We start from the raw sequence: 25,092 nt of genomic DNA, 5'->3' as shown, positions 1-25,092 counted from the left end.
TAGAACTGGGCAACCTCTAACCCTTGAGTTCCAGGCTGGAAAATAACCGTTTCTTTTAACATGGAAGGACATGATAGAGAGTTTTTGATTAATGGCATAATTTCTGATTGACTTCTGTTGCTTCTTGGCATTTCATTTTGAGGTTCATCACAACAGGCAAGATGTGGACAGTGACGGGCCTGGTGGTCCGAACTGACTTCTTAGAGGCACCAGTGCGGTCTTACCACAGGTGGGCGGCCATTACCCTGCGTCCACCTCAAACCCTTACATACCGGACCCTGATGGCTGCGTGAGGCACCCCCCCTCATGCTGTAAGTCCTGGGGGGCAGTCTGAGCACCTCAGGGTGGACTTCATCAGAGGCCCAAGGAGAATACAATGAGCAACTGACATTCTAGTTCTCACCTGTTTTGACCCACATGTCATCTCCACTCAAGAATGCCATGTGACTTACAGTTTTGTGTTAACAAACCCTGGACGCCAGTAGATCTTTTTAATCCTACTCTGACATATGGTATTCTTTGTCATGCTCATGTTTCAGAGATCATGAACTCAATAGTGTCAAGGTGAAAGGAAACAATGGCCTCACATTTTTTTTCTATAACAAAGTATACTCTAAAACATTATATTAGGTCATGATGTGCTGCCCTCAACTGCTGGTTCCAAAAATGATTTAGGGGTTTTGGATAAAGAGGGCTCATTTCTACACATCATACCTCACCACATGTTACCTCATATCTTACTAATACATGTTTTATATAGTAAATATACTATCTGTAAGTGTTCACTCAATTATTTTTCATGGTTCAGTTCAGTTCAGTTCAGTCTCAGTCGTGTCCGACTCTTTGCAACCCCATGAATTGCAGCACGCCAGGCCTCCCTGTCCATCACCAACTCCCGGAATTCACCCAAACTCATGTCCATCGAGTCGGTGATGCCATCCAGCCGTCTCATCCTCCATTGTTCTCCTCCTGCCCCCAACCCTTCCCAGCATCAGAGTCTTTTCCAATGAGTCAACTCTTTGCATGAGGTGGCCAAAGTACTGGAGTTTCAGCTTTAGCATCAGTCCTTCCAAAGAAATCCCAGGACTGATCTCCTTCAGAATGGACTGGTTGGATCTCCTTGCAGTCCAAGGGACTCTCAAGAGTCTTCTCCAAGACCACAGTTCAAAAGCATCAATTCTTCGGGGCTCATTTCATGGTACTATCCACTTAAAATGATCACAGCTCACTGATAAATGTGTGAATGTGTGAGAATATACATTAAACTTTACCAGTATTATGATATAATATATCCACTGACAAATAATTTGTGACATTACAAGTTCAGTCATGTCCGACTCTTTGCAACCCCATGGACTATACAGTCCATGGAATTCACCAGGCCAGAATACTGGAATGAATAGCCTTTCCCTTCTCCAGGGGATCTTCCCAACCCAGGGATCGAATCCAGGTCTCCCGCATTGCAGGTGGATTCTTCACCAGCTGAACCACAAGGGAAGCCCATGGTGGCTGAGACAGTAAAGAGTCTGCCTGAAGTGTGGGAGACTTGGGTTCCATCCCTGTGTCGGGAAGGTCCTCTGGAGAAGGAAATGGCAACCCACTCCAGTATTCTGGCCTGGAGAATCCCATGGACATGGGATCACAAAGAGTCAGACACAACTGAGCGACTTCACTTTCATTTTCAGTACAAGTTACTACAACTACACAGGCGTGCAAATGCACAGTGTGACACACTACGCACTGTGTTCTCCTGTTCCCATCCTCTAACTTCTGGCTTGAACTCCAGAGAGGGAGTCAGAGCTTCACCTTCTGGGCTCCTGTGGTAACTGATAAGAGTTCCACTGCGGACTTTCTGATACTGCTGTGCTTCGTGGTTTACATATCTGGGAAGCTATTAGAGTGTGGGTAATTCACATTTTCAACACACCTGTTTGTCAATGTCACACATGTGCTTGGTGGAGGTATCTAATTTATGTTTACTGAATGAAACAATGGCTCTTTTGATGTCATTTTGTTTAAGTCTATAATAGGTTCTTGGATTAAGATTCTGGTTGACATTTGACCTACTGTAGAAAAATTCCCCCAGTTAAAGGCAAAACTGGTTATAATGACCTGGAAAGTTCTCAGAAGGAGAAATGATTTGTTTTCACTTTTTAAAGATTGAGAATATTTCTTCCAAGTCATCCAACGCCTTGGGAAAAAAAGAAAGTAAAGTCACTCAGTCATGTCCGACTGTGACCCCATGGACTGTAGCCTACCAGGTTCCTCCACCCATGGGATTTTCCAGGCAAGAGTACTGGAGTGGGTTGCCATTTCCTTCTCCAGAGGATCTTCCCGACCCAGGGATTGAACCTGGGTCTCCTGTATTGTAGGCAGACGCTTTACCATCTGAGCCACCAGGGAAGTTCAAAAGCCTTAGAAGATTAAGTAAAAAAATCTTCTCAAAATGAAATTATTACATCACTTACAAATTCATAATTACTTTAAACGTTTCAGTCCGTACATTTGGCCAATGTTATTAGAATTAGTATCTTTAAATGAGGATTTCACCTTCAAGGGAAAAATGAGGTTGTACTGGGCCTTGTTTTTTTCACAAAGGCAACTATAATTAAAAATTTATACCTTCTAATAACTGTATCAATTATTTTAAAATATGCTCAAGGCTTGTTCATATATTTTGAGTTACATTTCTAAAGTTCATAAAAATTTAACTTAATAATTATTAAAACACTTGTGAGGGTAGAAAGCAATCTCATTTGCTATGAGACAAGAAATAACTTTCAATCAATTTGTGTTAACTGTACTTCAGATTGCACATAAAATAATGACTTCATACACCTGGATCCTTTTTTTTTTCTTTTTCCAGATAAGGGCATGTAATTTTATACAGTTTCAGTAAGCATTCTCCTGTTTTTTGCAGTCTTAGCATAGTTACGTGTTGTGATTGTGAATATGAGGTTCACATAGAGTATGAATGGATATTTTGATACCTAAACATGTTTCTTTTTAAAATTCCCTCCCATTTCCACACTAATTAGAGGAAATACATTTGAGAAAACTTCATTTTCTCCTAGAAGTAATTGTTCTGTTTTCTTAATACTCCTCCCCTGGTTAGAGAAGGTTTGTTCCTTTGAGAGAGGCATTACATAACACTTTGGAAGCCTGAGTTAATACAACTTTGTAAGGGCCAATAGATAGATCTTGAGAAAACCCCTAGATTTTGTTGAAGTAGTATCTAACATCCTGATATTGCCCCCCCCTTTTCTTTTGGTCATCAGCATTTTGTGTACAGTAAGGCAGCCTTAGTGAACTCGTGAGATGTAAGTCAATAACACTGCTTGAGTAGGTTTGAATCTTGGTGTCACCATCCACTAGCTATATGCACTGAATCTCTTTGCATTTCATTTCATCTACAAATTTCATTTTATCATTCATATGTACAATGGGCAGGACTATAATATTTCCATCACAGAGTTATTGTGAAGAGTAGTAGGAAATGTCTACTTCTGCTTTATTGACTATGCCAAAGCCTTTGACTGTGTGGATCACAATAAACTCTGGGAAATTCTTCAAGAGATGGGAATACCAGACCACCTGACCTGCCTCTTGAGAAATCTGTATGGAGGTCAGGAAGCAACAGTTAGAACTGGACATGGAACAACAGACTGATTCCAAATAAGGAAAGGAGTACGTCAAGGCTGTATATTGTCACCCTGCTTATTTAACTTATATGCAGAGTACATCATGAGAAATGCTGGGCTGGATAAAGCACAAGCTGGAATCAAGATTGCCGGGAGAAATATCAATAACCTCAGATATGCAGATGACATCACCCTTATGGCAGAAAGTGAAGAAGAACTAAAGAGCCTTTTGATGAAAGGGAAACAGGAGAGTGAAAAAGTTGGCTTAAAACTCAACATTCAGAAAACTAAGGTCATGGAATCTGGTCCCATCACTTCATGGCAAATAGATGGGAAAACAATGGGAACAGTGAAAGACTTTATTTTGGGGGGCTCCAAAATCACTGGAGATGGTAACTGCAACCACGACATTAAAAGATGCTTACTCCTTGGAAGGAAAGTTATGACCAACCTAGACAACATATTCAAAAGCAGAGACATTGCCAAGAAAGGTCGGTCTAGTCAAAGCTATGGTTTTTCCAGTAGTCGAGTATGGATGTGGGAGTTGGACTATAAAGAAAGCTGAGCACTGAAGAATTGATGCTTTTGAACTGTGGTGTTGGAGAAGACTCTTGAGAGTCCCTTGGACTGCAAGGAGATCCAACCTGTCCATCCTAAAGGAAATCAGTCCTGAATATTCATTGGAAGGATTGATGCTGAAGGTGAAACGCCAATACTTTGGCCACCTGATGCGAAGAGCTGACTCATTTGAAAAGACCCTGATGCTGGGAAAGATTGAAGGCAGGAGGAGAAGGGGATGACAGAGGATGAGATGGTTGGATGGCGTCAACGACTCAATGGACATGAGTTTGAGTAAACTCCGGGAGTTGGTGATAGACAGGGAGGCCTGGCATGCTGCAGTCCATAGGGTCACAGAGTCAGACACGATTGAGCGACTGAACTGACTGAATAGGAAATGTATCTAAGAAACTTAGAATTAAGACTATTATGTAGTCAACCATCAATACACCTTAGTTATTATTATTAATAGCAATAATACAAAAAAAATTACTAAAGTATAATCTTTTGTATATGAAATTTAATTTAATTTGTGAGTAGGGGACAAATAATACTAATTGTCCTGTTTTGCAAATGGGGAAGATGAGGCAGATCATTTCATTAAGCTTTTGTCTTTTTTTTTTAATTTTATAAGCTTTTGTCTTAAAAGCCCTGCCACGCACTGGTATCTGAGGCATCTTGTAACACTCTGGTACCTGTTTCACACCAGGAGGCTTCTCCTTTACTGAAAATGACATTTCCTGGTGGCTCAGACTGTAAAGAATCCACCTGCAATACGGAAGACCAGGGTTGGGAAGATCCCCTGGAGGAGGGCATGGCAACCCACTCCAGTATTCTTGCCTGGAGAATCCCCATGGACAGAGGACCCTGGGGGGCTATAGGCTGGGGTCACAAAGAGTCAGACACAAACTGAGTGACAAAGCATACACATCATACAGTAAAGAAAATCTTATATTCATAGGATCTACATTATTTACACCAACAAATGGTTTTCCAATTTTATGCAGTATTCTAACAGGGAGGTGGGAATAAGAAGATAATAATACTTTAAGGTCAAGGGGCACAGCTGGACATAGCCAGCCAAAAGATACAGAAAGGTATCTTAAGTCCCACATTTTATCATTTAAAAATGGACACTTTGAGTACTCTAACAGTCAAATTCTGTTAAGAAACTGTTGGCATTGTAAAATAGCATAACTGAAGAGAATTCTACAAAGAGATTTGTGCAAATATAGGTAGGTTTTAGGGCAATCACTAAATAGTAGTGGAGGACCAGGGGGCTAGTGACTGGGTGGGGGCCCCCAGCACATGAGTCCTAGGCTTGAGAAGTCAAAGGCAGGAGAAGTAACCAGGAGTCACCTAATGGAGAGGTCTGTCGGCAGGGGTTCTGGCTTGGTCAAGCATAACACAACGCATGGGGCCAATCCGGGAAATAAATGTCCCAGCCTTCCTCTCTCTTCTCCCTGCCACCCGTCTGCAGCCAGCACATGGGTGTTGTGGGGAAGCAGCATGGCACAGGGGCTGAGGTACCCATCTGTCCAGGTCAGCCTCCAAGTGCACAGAGCAGGATGAGTCAGGGTGAAGAGCACAGGAGAGAGAACCAGCACAACTAAAAACATCCAGGATCGCTTCATTGGTAAAGTGACTCAGGTACTTACCCATTAAAGCTCCCATCAGATGTTTCAGGAAAATGGATACTCCAGAATGGAAGGCTTCCTATGTCTTGATTTGGGTGGCAGAGATAGAAACAAGTTCTTGACTTAGCAACTGGTCTTTGGCAATTTCAAATCCTTAATTGAGAGTTGTATCAGTTTTCCATTGCTATGTAACAAGTTACCAGAGATTCAGAAACTTAAAACAGTATACACTTGTTATCTTAACAATTTCTGTTGTTGTGCTGGTGCTCCGTCACTCATTCCCGTCTGATTCTTTGCAGCCCTACAGGACTGTAGCCCGCCAAGCTCTTCCACCCTTGAAATTTTTCAGGCAAGAATTCTGGAGTGGGGCGCCATTTCCTCCTCCAGGGGATCTTCTTGACCCAGGGATCGAGCCAGCATATCTTGCCTCCCTTACATTGGCAGGTGGATTCTTCACCACTGCGCCACTGTCAGAAGTACAGGTCCGGCATGTCTGGAGTCTCTTCCAGGTCCTGCCTGCCTGAAATCAAGGTGTTGGTCCAGGCTGCAATTCTCACCTGAGTTTAGGAGTCCTCTGCCAAGCTCATTGGCTGTTGGCAGAATTCATTTCCTTGTGGCTGTAGGGCTGAGTTGCTGTTTTTACTTCTCCTAGTCAGATGGCAAGGAGACTCCCAGCCCCTCGAAGGTGTCCCAATTCCTTGCCACTTGGCCTCCTCTCTACCAGCCAAATGGGATGCTTGTTTTCCCCTAGGCCAGACAGAATGTGTCTCCTTGACTTCTGGTACCAGCTGGAAAAAATACTATCTTTTAAAGGACTATGTGATTAGGTCTGGCCCACTCAGATAATCTTTCTATTTTAAGGTCAGCTGACCTGGGACTTTAATTACAAAATCACCCCCCCAGCTGTGCTTGACTGAATAACTGAGGGAAGATATGTGCTTATCAGAGGCAGGGAATCTCCAGGGCCCTCTTAGAATTCTGCCTACCTCAGTGCATCTGGTGGAGAAGGCAATGGCAACCCACTCCAGTACTCTTGCCTGGAAAATCCCATGGACGGAGGAGCCTGGTGGGCTGCAGTCAATGGGGTCTCGAAGAGTTGGACACGACTGAGCAACTTCACTTTCACTTTTCACTTTCATGCATTGAAGAAGGAAATGGCAACCCACTCCAGTGTTCTTGCCTGGAGAATCCCAGGGATGGGGGAGCCTGGTGGGCTGCTGTCTATGGGGTCGCACAGAGTCGGACAAGACTGAAGCGACTTAGCAGCAGCAGCAGCAGCAGCAGTGGGTCTGGATAAGCGGAAGAGGAATCACCTGGGAATCACCTGCCTCCACAACCCATGCAAAGTTTGATGTTGCCGATTTCTAAAATCAGGGGTAGATTTGGAGCCTCTGGACTAGTGGCAGTTGCAAATGCAATTGTTTTCAGGGGCCAAGCAGGTAGCAGGGCTCAGTCACATGAACTTCCAGTATTTTCTGTCCACACAAAGCTTTCCATCAGGTGGCAAGGTCATCATTAGTGACATCATCTGTTTCAGCTTTGGGGACCCTCCCCGATTCAGCAGGCACAGTTCATTCAAATTGCAAATGCAGTCTCAACACAAATTTTAAATGCCCAGTCTCATGGAGTAATCATTTTTCTGTTTACAACTGGAAGTTCCCTCCTTATCAGCCTCACAGACCCACACAAAGAAGGGGGTTGTGATTTGGCTTTTTGTTTCTACACCCCTAAAAGATTCTATTTCTGCCAGATAATCTGGATGAAGACCAGGGAGAGGTAGGAACAGAGGGGATCTGGAAAGTTCATACTTTGCTGAGTGTTGCACTCTCTGGCAAGGGCTTATTTGAACCTACGCTGGTGGGCATTCTGCAGATTCTTTTAAGATTTCTCCCCGTGCCTCTGCCTCCCTTACATGCAAACATGTGCTGTTTCTGGGTGCATGCACGCACACACTGATTCTCTCTCCCTCCCTCTCATGCACACATCTCTAGGGTTCTCCAACTTGCAGATTTTTTTTTTTTTTTAATACAGGTGAAGCACTCTCTTCCTACTCTTGCATGTAAAGCTCCTAACTCAGCCTTTGTAAATCTGGATGGTCTCCTCCAAAAGCACTCAGCTGTGAGGGGTAGAGATTTGTTAGTGGAGTTGAGCATATTTTCACAAGTTCATGATGCTTGCTTGTGCAGTTTGATGAATCTCTGTGTTGTATTCATCTTTTTGTAACTGGTTTGTAGGTGTTCTTCCTATTTTTCTAGATTCCAATATTTTGTCAGTTATATCACCTCTCTTAATTTGCATATGGAATCTTTTTTATCATATCTAAGTTTCAAATATTCATGTAAAGTTACCAATTGTTTCTCCCCTTTGCTCCTTTTTTGAATTGGTAATATTTTAATTAGCATTTAACTTTATATTTTAAAAATCATATTTGATGTGACAAAGTTAAACTAATCAAAATCTTTTACTAATTCTTAAGGATCTGATAACTCTAAACATTGGAATAGTGTTACCCTTATGTTTTGAACAAAAAGGGAAATATACTTAAAGTGACAATTTAGGTATGTCATAGTCATATTTAAACCAGTCTTAGTGCTTTTCTAGATTTATTAAAAAGTTTACTAAATAGAAGAAAGTGGCAAAATGCCAGCCTTTTTATAATCTAATGGTAAAGTTCAAGCAAAGAATACAAAACTCAAAGGAGTAGCCAGAGGACCTAACATTTGTTCTCCCTGTGTCATTTAATCCTCATAATATTGCAGAGTAAGTATTGTTATCTCCATTTCACAGGTGAGCTCACTGAAGCTTAAAATGATTAAGTGACTGGGCCAAGAAATTTAGTTTTAAAGCTGAAATTTGAACCCAGGATTCTTTGGTTCTAAGCCTGGGTAATTACCATGATATCTTTTTGAACATCCATTTTTTGAACATCCATTTCAAGTATCCAACCCTGAAAAAATGTGCAATTTTATACAATACTTCCCAAGGTGGAGATATATGTAGAAGTGCCCAGAAGAATATTTAGCCCTTGATCATTACTCTTTGTATTGACTTTAGGAAAAAAGAACACAGAAAATAATCAAATACTTTCAGCCTTTTAAGAAGTCTTACCTTGCTTCTAAACACTTAGACAGTGACATTCTGTTTAGGTCTTTTTTTTCTTGTTTTGAATGACAGGCCAAGGTCCTTGTGTAGTTTGATTGAGAGGTGTCAAGTGGGAATAAAAAAAAAAAAGGCGTAGGAAAATATCATCCCTGGGAAGCCAGTGCTCCCACCAGAAATTTCTTTGAGCACTTGCAGCTTCCATCCTGATAATATGAATTTCTACTATGTTAGTCCTGTATGATATTTTTAGAAAAACTGGCTATAGGACATTAAGATGATTCAAAGAGTCTAAAGAATTTAGAACTCTGTAACTTAGCTTACTGATAGTCTAGAATGGTGTTAAGGGAAATTAAACAATATTGGTATTCATGAGTTCATTAAGAATATATGTTAGACTTAAAGAGTTCCTGTATGGTCTACAAAAGGTGTACTCTTTACAAGAAATAAGTATTTTGAATTCACAGTCAGTCCAGTGAAGCCAGATTATGCTAAGGCTGTTTTGTGTTTACTACTTAACATTAAAGATGTGGGTGTGTGAGAACAGTTGGCTGTAAATGGCACCTAATGATAGGAATGCCTGCTGGTGGCACATAAACAGCTACAGGCACAAGATAAAACATCTCAGCCCTCCTGAGGATCCTTGCACCATCTAACTTCTCCACAAATAGCATTTATATCTTTGGAAATGTATGAAGTTTCATTTGCCAAAATGAATGTCTCAGTGTTCAAGAGTTAGGTAATGGCAGCCCCAGGACATCAATTTAGGCTGGAATAGTGTGTATTTATACATACAATCATTGGAGAGCAAGGCCCTTGGAAGTTTTGAAACAATCACTGTTTAAGGTTCATGGAAAGTTCACTAAATCATTTTTTAAGATTGAAAGAAAGTGAAAGTGCTAGTTGTGTCTGACACTTTGTGACTCCACGGACTATGGCCTGCCAGGCTCCTCTGTCCATGGGATTCTCCAGGCAAGGATACTGGAGTGGTTGCTATTCCCTTCTCCAGGGGATCTTCCTAACCCAGGGATCAAACCTGGGTCTCCCACATTGCAGGCAGGTTCTTTCCCATCTGAGCCTTAGAGTTCATAAATGTTTTATCTATCCAACTCACCAGTTCTCACAGATTCAAGGAGGCAAAAAGGGATCTAACTATAGTGTTAGTTTTATTCATGGTTAAACTGGATTTAAGGCCATGGCTGGGTTTTCTATCTCCTTCTGGAAACATAAACTGCAGGATGCTGGTTTATTTACCAAGGAGCGGGCAGAAAAGCTGAAACCCCACAGCAACACACCTGGTGGCCATGGGCAGAGGCATGAGACAATATAAGCTTGAATATAGGTTTCTATGCTTCCATAAGAGTAGATATACCCTGCACCCTACCTCTTCCTATATTTCCATGTACATCAACCTCTCATCACCTCTCACTGAGCAAAAGTTCATACATGGACAGCCACATGGACACGTATACACATACCACTGTGCTGTGCTGAGCAGGAAAAACCACTGTCTCAGATGAGCTGCAGGCATGGGAATTCTATTTTAATGAATGGAATTGATACTTTCAGTGTAAATACTTTCAGCTTCACTGCAGAATTGTGTCATACTGAAAATCAGTTGATTCTAAACATCCTAGGGCTAAGGAACAACTTTGCCAGCAATGGCAGAAACAATAATAACAAAAAACAAAGACTGTATCTCTTAATCTATATTACGTTTATTATGGAAAGTGAAAAAAAGCAACAAAATCATATTTGACATTTTTTAAGGATAAAACTAAGTCATCAGTTGAATTTCATTCATTCATCCATTCAAAACTCAAATCCAAAATGAGGGTGGATGTGTAGGTAATTTCAAAATCTTGATCTATCCTCATGTAAATCATAATATTCCATCTTTTCTCCTAGGTAATGAAATTTTATTGATAGGTCAATTTACAGAGGATGGGAACTTTCTTAAGTAAGCAATTTAATGACCTTTGTCTATAGGCATCATGAAAAGACATAACTTTAGATTCATAAATGGAATTTCACTTTATTACTGTTTCTTCAGTGATTTAACATCATACTACACTTTTGGTCTTTATCCACTGAGTACACACATAAATGATTCTTATATTGATGTCTATAATTTTTCTGGTTGGCACTTAAATTAATACATGACTTCCAAAATAATTACATAAATTTAAATTTATCTTTTAAGCAACAGTAAATATTGACATGAAGATTTCATGTATGCTTTTCTAACATCCATTTTTGGTAGTTAAAAAACACAGCTAGGTGTAGTTGTAATTATAGTATTTTTATGGTGTTTAACCTTTTTTAATCTAAGATATAAAGATGGCACATTCAGTCTTTAAAATATGAGTACCTATGAAATGGTATAATTGACTTTCTATTGAGAAGTGGTTATATTTGTACTTTGCCATACAGAAGTTTCTGTTGATGGCAATTCTGGTATTTCTTTTCATAACTTCAACCTAATATCCAGCCAATATAATTATTAGTGTCAAAATATCAGGATCAACTCATATTAGGTTTTAAGGACCAGATTAGACTTTTCGATGTCTAACAGAGTACTTCCTTTTGAAGAAATGAGAGAAACTAAAACAACATCGATTCACTGACTGGAACTGTGATAAATTGACTACTGTCCAGTACTGACATGTGCTGGCTAATGACTCTAATCTTGTTATCTAATCCACACAGTGTCACCAACTGTCAATAACAGTCATTTATTTGAGTCCATTTTAAGGAAATCCCAATTGCTAACATCCTGTTATTCTACCAGTGTCATTTCTAACTTCTAAAAATAAAATCTTTACTCTTTGACTTGTCTTTGGTGTTGCTAAACATTGTTTTGCCAATCTCAAGAGAAGAATGCCTGCAATCATGTTTCACCTTGAGTGATTATATACCCTTTTGAAATCTAGAGATACAGCTCTACAATACAGAGCTTTTCTGAGCCTGTGCACATAAACGCGCCACCGAACGCACAAAAGGAGTCTATGAAGCACAACTGGTTTCCCCCGGTGTTTGTCATTTCCAGATAAAACATTAGGTACTTAAAGAACAGCACTAAACCTTTGCAGCTGCTCAAGTACCTGTCTGTGTCTCAAGTAATATCACCTAGATTTTCGTGACTCGGTGGGGCTGGGCTTTCTTGGCGCTTAGGAAATGTGCTACGAGGGAGTAACACCGTTAAATGAGGAGCATATAATCTGGTATCAATCTGCGTGAAACCAAACAGTCATGAAAAGATGCAATTTTCAATTAGTTGTTTTAATTTGTGATCGATTTAAATGTACCAGTATGAATAAAATGCCTTTACGTGTGCATATATATGTGGGTAATCTATTTACAGTTATGTTACGTATACATTTTTATGTGTAGAAAACGAAAATTCACATTGATTAGCCTTTTTGAGGCTTTTGAACAACTGTTTCTTCTTCCTACTTTCCACTGCTTTGAGAATTTAGATAATTCATACAAGGTATGTACACAATCACACCCATAGTATGTACATCCTAATCACACAACACAGAGAAGATGTGTGAGGAATGTAAATCAACCCAGTGGTCAAAGAACTGACCTTACCTGTGACTAATGGCATGGGGAATTAGCCCTGGCATATTTGGTAACAGGCCAATCTACTGATGACTGCATTCAGCCTTTGTGATAATTATGTTATCTACTCTGGGAGATGATTAAAAGAAGAAAACAACAGCCCTTTCTGACCTTCAAAAACGAAAGGACAAATTCTGTCACTTAACACACATGCACACTTCTGTTGGTTTTATTCACTTTCGGCCATGTGCCTACCTGATGACAGAACTTGGCCTTAAAATGGGATGCAGCGTTTTTTTTTGTTTTGTTTTGTTTTTTTTTTCCTACACATAAAAATAGAAAACCAACTGCTCACAGACTGTACATACTTACAAAATGTACTGATGTACCACAACCAGCTACAGGGTAATGCACAATATAGTGTTTACATGTTAGTACAGCAGAGATAAATACATTTAGAAGTTTAGTAATTCTTAGTATATTTCCTTCTTGGGTTTACAGGCCCTGAAGACCTTTCTCAAATACCTGGGAAAGGTATTTCCAGATGCCCTTAAAAACAAGACTTAGTCTCTCCAACCCTTTAGGGAATGGGGAGTGTGAGAATAATACTGTAATCTTCCAAGTTACCAACATCAGAAATGATGGAAAACATTTTACAAAATAATTTATTCAAAGATGTGGTTAAATAAATGCTACGAAGTCTAAATGGGTAAGCCCCTTCTGCTCATTTCATAGTTTGCTCTATACATAACACAAAAACAATATGAACCATAAAAAAATGTTTAACTTCTCAAAAGTTTTGCTTAAAAATAATTTAATTTTTAAAGGAACAAAGAGTAATGCTAGCAGCAAGGTCAAAAAGCAAGCTATCCTTTTCACTCCAAAATAAACGGATGGCCTCCCATATCTTAAAAGATCGAGAAAGAAGTTAGTGTTTCTTCCCCACTCAATTCTCTTTAACACACTTAAATCATTAGGGTATTTGTCATCACAACTATCATCATGCTGGTTGATCATCAGTACCTTTTTCTAAAGTGTAAAATGCTGCTGCTGCTAAGTCGCTTGAGTCGGAAACACGTGATCTTTACTCCAGCCAGTTGATTTCGAGCTTGAACCCAAAAGAATACTTGGTGAAGAATTAGTATTTAGAAACGCCCATCTACAACATCATATTCACGTTTTAGCTAGTCCTCATTTGAGAACCCATTTATTTCATAGCTAAATCTGGTAATCTTCCAGGCAGAGTTAACTGAATTGCTTTCTTATAGGCTAGTATCCAGGGAGAGTAATTACTATACATTTAACCTTCCATTTCAACCGTGTTTCTGGATGAAGCTGTCTTGAATTTTAAGCTAGCAAGACTCTTGGTGATTCCTTTGGTCTTGACTAATGTTAAAACAGAGCTGTTAACCATCAGATCTAATGTTCACTAGTGTTGTACCTCTCTATGGAGCTCTTACGTAAGTTTTTCCAGCAAGAAAGCAGAAATTATGCCTTTGCTACTTTTATCCCATGGGTTATGGTCAGTCTTCATGGAGCAAACCATAAATATATAATGGTGTGCCCATAATAGATGCACTTGGTGATATAACTGCCTCTTTTTGGCACATTATTGCTTGACTTTAATTTCATTATCAACAGTCTTTATTCTCAGGATGAGTAGCTGAGATATCTGGGTCTTAGAAAAACACACCAAACTTGGGAATAACACCTTGTTGCACCATTCTGGCCCTCACAGTCATTTCACCAAGGCTTGCCGTTATTCAAATGTCCTTTTGATTATCACCTTGATTCACCTAACAGCCAACAGTAATTTTTCAGGGTTTTTTTGTTTTGTTTGTTCCTATCTACACATATATACCAATGTACTGGATTTGCTTTGAGAGAGGTTATTTGGTTGTGGCAAGTGAGTAGTTTAGCTGGTGAATGTTCACAGTTAAAAGTAGCTGTAATGAACTCTGGTAGATGTCACTGATTTGTGAGACAGAATTTTTCCACTTCAATCCATCTTCATTTATGTCCTTGGTCATTGCAAATCAAGTTTATTTCTGTAGCCAAGGAGAATTCATTTTTTTCCAACAGTAGGGTAAAGGTCATGGAAATATGTTTCAGTCTTTCCAAGACTAATTTTTCCCCTTTTGCAAAAAAATGTCTAAAACTTTGTAGATATCCTTCAGCCTATGTGTCTACACAATGACATTTATAAATTACTCAGCTGGCTGCAGAATTTCATTAAGAAGGATAAAGTTTCAAAGTTGGACAGGAGATCTGGCACGTTACCTGTTATTTGCCAGGTGGCAGCAGCTGACCCACCTTTGGAGATTCAACCCAAAGGGCCACACATGGAACCAAGAACATTGCTAACAGAAAAGAAAATGCTCAGATGGGAATATAAAACAGCAAGCACTGAGGCAGAGGAGGGCGAGACTTCTGGTTCACTGTGTAGACAGAACAGGGATAGAGACAAGATGGTCAGTTTATTTATCCAAGATACTGCTGAGTTCACTGCATTATTATCACAAAGGGAAGTTCATAGGCTCTGTTTTTCAAATACCGCTTAGGACAAAGCTGGAGAGAGTAAACAGCGTCATCTCCATGGCAGCATTGGAGATGATTAGTAAATCAGACACGTAGAGGCCTACACAAGGCTACAAGTGACATTTGTGATATTCAGTAAACACACACACACATATATATATGCAAACCTTATCCTAATGTATTGTTTTCCTTTATACTGATTCTTAAAAAGTAGACAAGGGCTGTGGTAAATTATGCGGTACTAGAAATGGACAAATTGTTAAACACTTGCACAATATGTAGGAGGAAGAAAAGACAGTTTCTCACATTTTGGAAGCAAAACAGTAACAAAGAGGATACAACAGAGGCCAAACAATTTACATTAACAGCCTATTCATATAGGTCCTCTGTAAACAAATCTTAAAGTCACATCATATCCTAGTCTTCATGTGGTATATACAGATATTTCCCAAATGATAGGAAATCCCAGAGATGAGAGGAAGACTATCAGAATAAGCTAGAACAATAAAAACCTTAATACTCTTAGATACAACCCAAAGCAGTTTTCCTTTTCTGCTTTCTTAAGATGACAAGCTCTTGTTAAGAACTTGGTTCCAAAATTCAACCTCTAGGGTATATGGTACACATGCATATTCAGTCCAATTTATTCCAGTTATGATATTTAACCTATAACATGGAGAACACTGATATCCAAAATAATAAATATTCGACCATTCTAAAGATTAAAGATCATCAGAAATCAAATTATATTCAATAGAGCTGACTTGTCAAGGTAGGAAAACACAGTAATATTTTTTTATAAATATTTCATTTTGGATGCAAACAAAAAAGGTTTCTGGTCCACTTTGGCCTAACAAAACATTTAACACGTGCCATGGATCCAAAACACAAAGCTTAATTAGGATTTCAGTGTATGTAAAGTAGTTGGTCTGTGGCATCAAGGGTAATACTCCAGAAAGACATAATTAGAAAAACACTGAAGATAAGTAGATACATGACAGTTGAAATGGTCACATTTTTCTTGTAGTCATAAAATAGAAAAATCGGTATTTAAATGAAAAATTTTCACTGGGTATACATCTTCCCATGTTAAACATATGGATGGCCTAAGTCATCCCTTTTTTCCTGCTGGTTTAAAAAATATCTTATACTGATCTACTTAATAAAGTATTCCCTCCATTTATTTCAACAACTAAAATACATTTAAAAGGACCAAAAGATAACTAAAAGAAATAAGGACAAAAACAGCTTTCAACACTGTGTGTGTCATGCAGGTAACGAATAAGCAGAGCAAGTTCAAAGAGTCTGCCATGAAAATTGTTTTGCAACTTCATTTGCTGAGTGAACCTAAGGAATCACAAATGATGTCCTGAATGTGTATGTGTCATAGATCCAAGTGAAAGAGCGTTTTCAAAACAAGGTTTTATCCTGAGAATCTTTGGGGGATCATAATGCAGAAACACCACTGTTTTGAATAGGCTCCTGTCTTATTTATCTATTTGATGAGCTATGTCTGTGACAATTTTTTTCAGGTCTTTTCCTTCTGTAAGATTCAGTAAGTGAGAAGAAAGCTTTTGTAACATTTTGTGACAATCTTTAGAGTGTGGTAAAGATTGAAAGTAAAAAATTGAAGATTAAGAAGTAAAGGTTAGTTTCAGTCCCCAGAAAAACCAAAGTGACTCTAGCACACTTTAAGTTTTAATTGATTGAATTTTATTAATTTGCTTCTAATGTGTGACAACAACAATGTCTACAACTCTCTTTGGCCTCTGTTTCCTTTCACTATTTATAAATCACATGGTTACTCCAACCTCATGAAAACTAATATTATTACCAGATGCTAAATTCTTCCTTTTTTCCCATTTTAATGCAGGGACAGCCTGTTCTAGACAGTTCAGAGCAGAGGGTGACCTGGGCCCACCCATCTGGAGCGGGTACTGTTGACAGCTGCCACTGTGTACAGAGGGTGTTCTCTATGTGTACACAGCACGTGGGAGGGAGACAGCCAGTGAGTGAGACAGGAGGGAGGTTAAACTCTGGCAAAGGCATCTCCTACAGAAGTGACATGAACACTGCAGCCAATGGGTATTTAAGTCCCAAAGAGAGAGTTTTAGACGCAATTCATTATTAATAATTTTGGCTGCTAATTTGATGGTAATTTCTACTTAGATAGTCTTCTTAGTAGAGGCCAACTGGTAAGAAACAAACATGTGCTTTATTTAAAAATTCATTGTAAGTTTCAATTCTAACACCTGTAATTGCCATTCTCTGGCTCTGACTCTGAGAATGGCTCTGTGGTCTGCTTATGTACGCTTCATAGACAGTCCAATTACTTTGAAAGAAATTGATGACTATTGACTAATTTATGTCTGATGTAGCTTGTGGTGTTAAAGTTGAGGTATGATATCCTCCTGCAATATGTTCAGAATCTGCAAAAGAGAATCCAAATTAAAAAAAAAATAGAAACTTTGCATTGACTACACAAATGGCATTTATGAATCTCTGGAGAGATAGTATACAGCTGGACAATTCTTTCCTGGCTCATCAGGGCAGTGAGTTTAGAGAAAGCAGCCAACGCCCCTTCATCACTAACAGTGATTCTCTAAATGCAAGGTGGAAACCAACAACCTCCAGGGCTCACTCCTCTCTTCCCCACGAGCCCCACTCAAGCCCTGTTGGTCACCCAGCCAGTGCCCTGCACAACACTCATGGGCCCCAAGGACACGCTTCCATTATGGAGACAGGTGAGGGCTCAGCTCAAACAGGTGCCTATATTCTCAAGGACTAAGCTCACCCAAAGCTTAGTTTTAGTAAAGGCAGCTTTACTAAAGCTGTTTTAGTAAATGATGTTTTAGTAAAGGCAGCTTCTTTTAATGGGTTGGAAGGATGAGATATGATGGTATTTCTCTTAAAATTAATAGGCTTGAAGAGATTACCTTTTTTACCACAGATTAGTCTTAAGCAATTAGATGATATTAGTCTGCATACAAAAGCAGCAAGGGAGCTCATTTCTATTTGACTACATTTTCTATTAGAAGCTACCGAACCAAATCAAAACAAAAATACAAACTGCATCCTGTTTACAGGAGCCACAATTAAACCTGTTGTTTTTGTTACTCAGGAGACTTTCCTTTTTTCAACATAAGAAAAGGAGTGTTGGGTAATTGGTTATTTATAATTCCTTACCAGAACCTTAACATTCTCAGCAGAATGTTATTGGAGACAGCTGAACAACATAAAACTCAGTATTATCAATAATATGATAATTCTCTTCAAGAATTCAGTCACATGTATTTCCTCTTGGGCAAGGAAATATGAATTTAATCTAAGCACAATCACAGAGATGACCCTTGCCCTTAGTGTAGGAAAATGTATATACATAAATTCATGTTTTATGTGGGCAGTATTCAAATGGTTTGCTAACTTTTTTCCTAATATAACTTTCTTATGTTTATTAACAGGTATAACAAGGTTTATAAAAAGGATTATATGCAGATGTTTACAAATATTATTTCATATTTGGCATTTTATGCATGTAAGTACTTTATTTATATCCTCTAGCTGAGGAATGAGTCAAATTTGTTTCCATTTTTTTTCCATGATATTTCTCATCACCTACTTAAATTTTGTGTGGTATCAGCATTCTTATTGCATTGGACTACAAAGTATAACTGTATTTGCTAACAGTGTCTTTGCTACTTTTAATATAAAGCAGGGGTTTTAATGGAAATACCATAGTGTGATAAATTGAGGCAGTAATATAAAATGACACATGTGTAATGAGCATGTTATTCTAAAAACATCATATTAAAAAAAAACAGTGTTATTTCCTCTTAATTAAGGTTGTAAACCTTCAGTGAAGCTTACTTCTTCACTTCCTTTCAAATTGAAACAATATTTTTTATTTATGGAGCCCCAAGCAAAGGACCCAGCAATTCTTAGTAGCAATTTCTGTGAGTTAATGCTTTCTCTTCCTGGTCCCTCAGAAAGAAAATTAAGTAAGCTCTGACATAGACAGATGGACACCTCTGAAGCTTGTAGCAGTATCCAAGGGCTTCTGGACATGTTCCTTTTCAATCTAACACAGAAGAAGGAGCAGGACGAATGCAGCAGGTGGGGCGTCGAAAGTTCTGCAGCATGGACTGGAAAACGCTGTGCTGCCTGCCTTTGAGCTTTTTATTAGAAGAAGTATCTGAGGAGATGGACCTCCGGCTCTGGCCGCTTTGAGCTTTGATTAACTTCTCGTGTTCTCTGATCTGTCTTTGTAAATGGTTCTGTATGGCGATGCCCAGGGACTCCGGGTCCAGGGAAGCGCCATACACCTCCCAGGTCATGCCCTGCTCGTCCCACACCACGTCCCGGACACGCTTGGACTGTTTCAACTGGAGCTTGGAGTCGGCACTCAGCTGCTTCTTCTTCTCTCCTGGAGTGAGTCCCACCTGGGCGGCAGCAGCTGTCACGTTTAACTTCTGCTCCTTGAGGAACTCGCTGACTCGGCTGGCCCGGCGGGGGCTGGCTTTGACGGAGCGAGAAGGGGTCCTTTTGCCAGAGCCAGGACTAGAGTCCCCAATGGCATCCGACGGCAGGCTTAGGCTGGCAGCTGTCTTGGTCTGTCTGTTTTCTTCCCCAGTGCCCTCCTGGCTCCTTCTAACTGGGGAGGGTGTAGGGCTGGCACCTGATGCCACGCCTCCACTTTCTTGAGATTTAGGATTGAGCAGTAGGCTTTTGGCCTCTGCCCTTGCCCTCACCTCCAGGATATCGATGCCAGGAGATTCTTGTTCTTTCATTATCTGAGGAGACGCAAGCTTCTTCTCTCTTGCATCCCCTTGATTAGTGAGATCCAAGCTCCTGGACTGGTCGGCTCTGCTGGCAGGGCCACAGTAGTCGGAGAGTTTGCAGTCGGGGTCTGGTTTGTGGCCACTGGTGGTTGCCACTGCAAACTCAGATGGCTTCGTTTCACATTTCCCTAATCCGTGACCTGTTTCAACTTGACGTCCTGCGCTAAGAGAAGTCTGGTCACTGGGGCTAGCTTTCAGGGAGGTAGAAGTAGTACCCGAAAGCTGTCTAAAGGTAAGCTCTTGCCCTGCTAGGGTCATTCCCGCTGATTTCCCGTCTTGTTTACACGTCTCCTGAGCATCACTGGATGACACGTTGATGGCTGAGGTTTTAAGGACCTCCCCCGGTAGGCTCCCTGACTTATTTTCTCCTTGGAAAGCTGCAGAAACAGCTGTAGCTGTCTGGATGTGCACCGCTGGCATAAGGTCACGGCACTGACCCGCCTCCCTGGGGTCTAGGGTGTTCTCAGACAGCTCCAACGTGTGGTTCGCGCTGCCGTGGCAAATGACACGCAGCTGTTCTTGTTCGAACCGCTCTGGAGCAGGGGTTTCCTTTAAGAATGCAGCGAGGATGCTGGGGCTGGTGGACGCCGATCTGCTCTGGACACTCGCCACTGCCTGCACCTCGGCATCTTGCTGAGCCCTGGGCGGGGTTTTCTTGATCTCATTTTCAGCTTGGCTGGTCATCGTACTTGCTTCTTTAAACCTTGACACTTGAGGCTGTGCTGCCAGCGGCACCTTCTCTGGATCTGGAGGAAACGTGGATCCGTTGCTAGGGAGGTGGGATGGTTGAGGAATCACCGAAGTCATGGCCTGGGTGTCTGAGGTGGCGGCAGAGGGTGGTTTGTTCCCCGAACATCCATCTTCTCCTGTTGGAGAGCCACAGGACCTTGTCTGGGAAGTGCAAACAGCTTGCTGCCTTTCTGCTTCGGGTCCACCTACAGTAGCGGAAGTAGGACTGAACGACCTGGCTGCTGTATCTTCAGTTTGCACTATTCCCTGCATTGTTTCTTGAGAAAGAAAATCACAGGGCATTTGATCTTTGCCACAGATGACCACCACCGGACAACTTGACTTCTCAGGTTGCCCTCCATCTGCAGTTCTCTGTGATTTCACCAGGGTATCTTCAGGCCCTGACTGGGGGCTGGCATGGGGCTGGTTGCCTGGGACAACTGGGTGGATGTGCTGATTGGCTGGCATTGTAAATGTTGCAGGTATTAGATCCTTGCCTGCTGCAGAACACAGGGCTGGTACTGTGGGCTCTCTGCCCCCTGACAGCTGAGTATTGCCAGGAGAGTTGAGTGTGGGAGATGCCTTCCCCACCTCACTGACAATGTCAGGAGAGGACATGGCTGCCTGCGTGGGCACATGCTCACTGGCCTGCATCAGGGCCTTGGCAGCTGTTCTGGGGCTGAGGTCTGGCTCTGCAGGAGTGCTGGAAAGGCCATTGGTGTTCTCACTCAGGACTTCTGGTCGAGGCTGGGGCGAGGCAACCTGCACCTCTCCCAGGCCCTCTTCTTCTCCAGAAGCTGCAATCAGGGATGTTTTGGCTGATCTCAGAGGGTCAGGTACAGTCCCCATGGAATCTCTCTCCGGGAAAAACCTTGGAGCTTGCACCTGGACAGCACTCCTTTAGGGAAGCAGCCGAAGCTCAAAGTGAAGATGCAATCAGGGGTGATTCCTCTGAAGGACCAATCTGTGAATCAAGGAAACAGTACCATTAATATAGTACAGTATCTGAGGGTTGAAACTATACCAATTTGTCACTTGTATAGGATCTCACAAGCACATGAAATCTTTTCTTTCCACAACTGTTGATATAAATGCAGATCTTGGGAAGAAAGATTATGGAAAAATTATTTTAATTATACAAGTATTATCTTGATATGTTAGTTTCTGCTTCATCCCATTGCTGTCTAGAAAATAGGCTTTTAACATATTAATACTTACATATGCACTTACTAACAACTTCAAGTCATTTGTGTAATCTGATTTACCAGATATCAGAAAATCCTATAAAGCAACTATAATCAAATGAATAAGTATTAAAATAAGAAATACCCAAACAGATATGTAGACTAGATTATCTTGAAATAGATCCAGATATAAAATGAGGATTTAATATATGACAAAAGAGGCATTTCAATCTAGTGACAAAAGGATGGATTATTTAATATAAGGGGCTGGCAAACTCATTAGTCATCTTAAATAAAAGAAAACTCTCTCTTATACCAAAAATAAATCTTAGATAGACTTAGAGAGATTAAAGGTTAAAATATAAATATTTAAATAAAAAACTCTGTTAAGAAAATATAAGCTCATAAATATATCTAGGAGCATGGTAGATAGGTTTCTTTGGCAAGGCAGAAAATATACCCAGAATTATGAGAGAAAACATCAGCACAGATGACTAAAAAAAATGACAAAACTTGTGCATGGCAAAAGATGACACAAACAGGTACAACAGGTTTAAAAAAGTGTTTTCAACCCTAGAGGACAGGCAAAAATATCTGAAATATAGTAGAAGTTCTTAAAAACTTATAAGGAGACAAATTAATCCATTGGAAAAATGGATATGGAAGCACAGTTTATAAGGTAGGAAATCCAATAGCCAACAACTTGATGAAAAGATGATCAAATTCATTTGTGATCAAAGAAATGCAAATAAAGAAACAATGAGATTTTACTCTATACCAACTGCACTTGCAAAAACTTTTAAAAAATGTTGTAACACCATGGCCTGGGAAGACCTTGTGAAAGGAAGTATTTCTATTAATTGTACGTGCAAATGTGTATTGTTGCAGCTTTCTTAGGGAAGTAGTTTAGCTTTTAAAACTAAAAATACACATGTCCTTCACTCAGTGATCCTATCAATAGAAATAAAATACCAGCATATGTAGATAAATATACAAGTATGTTTATTAAAAATGCTTTCCCTGGTAGCTCAGATGGTAAAGAATCCACCTGCAGTGGAGGAGACCTGGGTTCAATCTCTGGGTTGGGAAGATCCCCTGGACAAGGAAATGGCAACCCACTCTAGTATTCTTCCCTGTAAAATTCTGTGGAGAGAGGAGACTGGTGGGCTACAACCCATGAGATCACAGAGTTAGACACCACTGAGTGACTAACACGTGCACACATGTCTATTGGAGAACTATTTGTAGAGGCAAAAAACTCAAACTGGTTTCCTTAAAAGGCGGAGAGGCAGAATAAATCATGATATAGCTCTACAGTAGAGCATTTTACAACCATTAAAATAAATAGCTAATGAGGTTATAACTTTTCACTTGGGAGAAATTTCACCAAGGTATGGTTGAATGAGAAAAGCAAGGTACATAAAAGAATATATGTTTTCATTTCTGTAAAACAATGACCAAAAACTCTACATACATATGTGTTATGTGTGTGTTTGTGTGTAGTTATATAAGTCCCAAAAATATACATAATGAGACATATTAGGTGGCAAATGGAGTTTTCTGACTTAGAAATAGGGAAAAAGAGATGTAGGTATCCAAAAGTGGGAAAATTTTGGATGTTAACAAGTATATCTGAGTCTTTAAAAGTATATATGAAAATTTATTCATGTGTGTTCATGCATAAACATTTTTTTAGAAAGAATAACCAGACTATGTGATGAAGACACAGCAATGGTTCAGAAATTAGCAGATGACTGTTTTGATATTACTTCTATCACTCACAGGTTCTATGACCTCATGGGAATCACTTAATCTTTCTGCACCCCAAATTAACTCATTGGCAAAATGAATTATATGATTTCTAAGGGCTCTTCCAGCTCCAAATTTCAAAGATCCTACTTTTTGCATGTGATAGATAATAAATCAAACATCACAATCATAACTCCAGCTTTAGGGTCAAAGTAAGGCAAAGGTCAATCTGGTTGGGCCCAGATTTTGAAAATAAATACTTTTGTGTTTTGGTTTAATGGTATTTGATTGCTCAATCATATGGCATTTAACAATAAATCCAATTTATCTTCTTTCCCAAACAGCTCTTCTTCTAACTTCATTATTCATATTGATGGGTTAAAGATTTTCCCTTCCTTGGTCTTGACTGCTTTCTGCTCATTCAAATCACTTCCCCAGGTTTATGTTCCATTTCTTCCTTTCTAGAATTTTCTGTTGCAGTCACTTGTTGTGCCCCAAGCTTATTTTCCCTCTGCCTCTTTGGCATCTGTCTTTATTATACCTTTAGTACTACTATCTGACCTCATCTTCAAAAAGCAGACTTGTTCTTCAAAACCCCACTTAAACCCCATCCTTTCTGAAGGCTCCTAAGGCCTTTTAAGTCATAAAATCTCTCTCTCTTTTCAAAATTCTACAGCTATGGCCATCTGTGTTCTTTGTATTGTGCTTTTCATGTACTGTTTTTGTACTGTTGTTGCTTGTATAAATGTCTCATTTCTCCAGAAGTCCTTCAAGTCCCAGGAGGGAAGGGGACAATCTTATTGATTCTTTTCTGTTCACTCCTCAGGACACAGTGCAGAACCTTGTGCACAAAAAGGTGTTAATTGATCCCATTTCCCTCCAAAATGGCCATTATTAAGCCCTGCCAAATTTCAAAATAATAAGCAAATTTAAGCCATGACATGAAATAGTAATGAAAACACTATTTAAAAGAGTGCTGTTTTTTGGAAATAAAATAGTTGTATCTTATTTATGAGACTTTAAATAATTAAAAACAAGTCCATTGGCCACCTCCTATAAAAAGCTGGAAGGTCAGAACATCTGGTTGGGGGACATCTCCTTGTTATATGGCTAGAGCCAAGAAGCCTGGCTTGCCAGAGAGGACTGTAAAATATGAACACCTCAGAGTCCAGCAACTGAAGGCTGGAAGACTTAGAAAAGATGAGGGACTTCACTGAAATCTCATAAGTCACCGAGTTGATCCCCATTTCCCACAGAGAGCTGATTATACTAGTTTTCATTTAAAAGAACATTTTCTTTTTGTTTGCTTTGTTAGTAGCAGTTAAATTATCCATCAATTCAAGAAGAAAAGCCCAGATTGCTTGGTTAACACACGTAATTTGAAATCTCTTGATTCATGAGTAGATAGGAAATCAACACTACTTGAAACATATTTGCTATTGTAATTGTCACTGCATCTCCATGAGCCCTGGACAGACTGCTTAACCTCAAGAAACAATTCTCCTCCTTTTGCTCCTTTCCTCTCCAACTAAGTAGCAGAAATCTACAGTCT

At 39.9% G+C, this 25,092-nt stretch overlaps 1 protein-coding gene across 1 annotated transcript in view; it reads right to left on the bottom strand.

The window, feature by feature from the left end:
* Positions 1-10,643: 10,643 nt before the first annotated feature.
* The window catches only part of GPRIN3 (GPRIN family member 3), a 75,815-nt gene continuing 61,366 nt past the window's right edge, over positions 10,644-25,092 (bottom strand). The window contains exon 2 of the mRNA XM_070372151.1: positions 10,644-21,571. Coding sequence (XP_070228252.1) covers positions 19,114-21,456 — 2,343 coding nt within the window. The 5' untranslated portion in view covers positions 21,457-21,571 and the 3' untranslated portion in view covers positions 10,644-19,113. The remainder of the gene's footprint in view (positions 21,572-25,092) is intronic.

This window comes from Bos mutus, chromosome 6 (genome assembly GCF_027580195.1).
Source record: "Bos mutus isolate GX-2022 chromosome 6, NWIPB_WYAK_1.1, whole genome shotgun sequence".
NCBI classification, from domain to species: Eukaryota; Metazoa; Chordata; class Mammalia; order Artiodactyla; family Bovidae; genus Bos; species Bos mutus.
The sequence above is the reverse complement of the archived record's forward strand: the minus strand, read 5'-3'. Positions and strand labels throughout refer to the sequence as shown.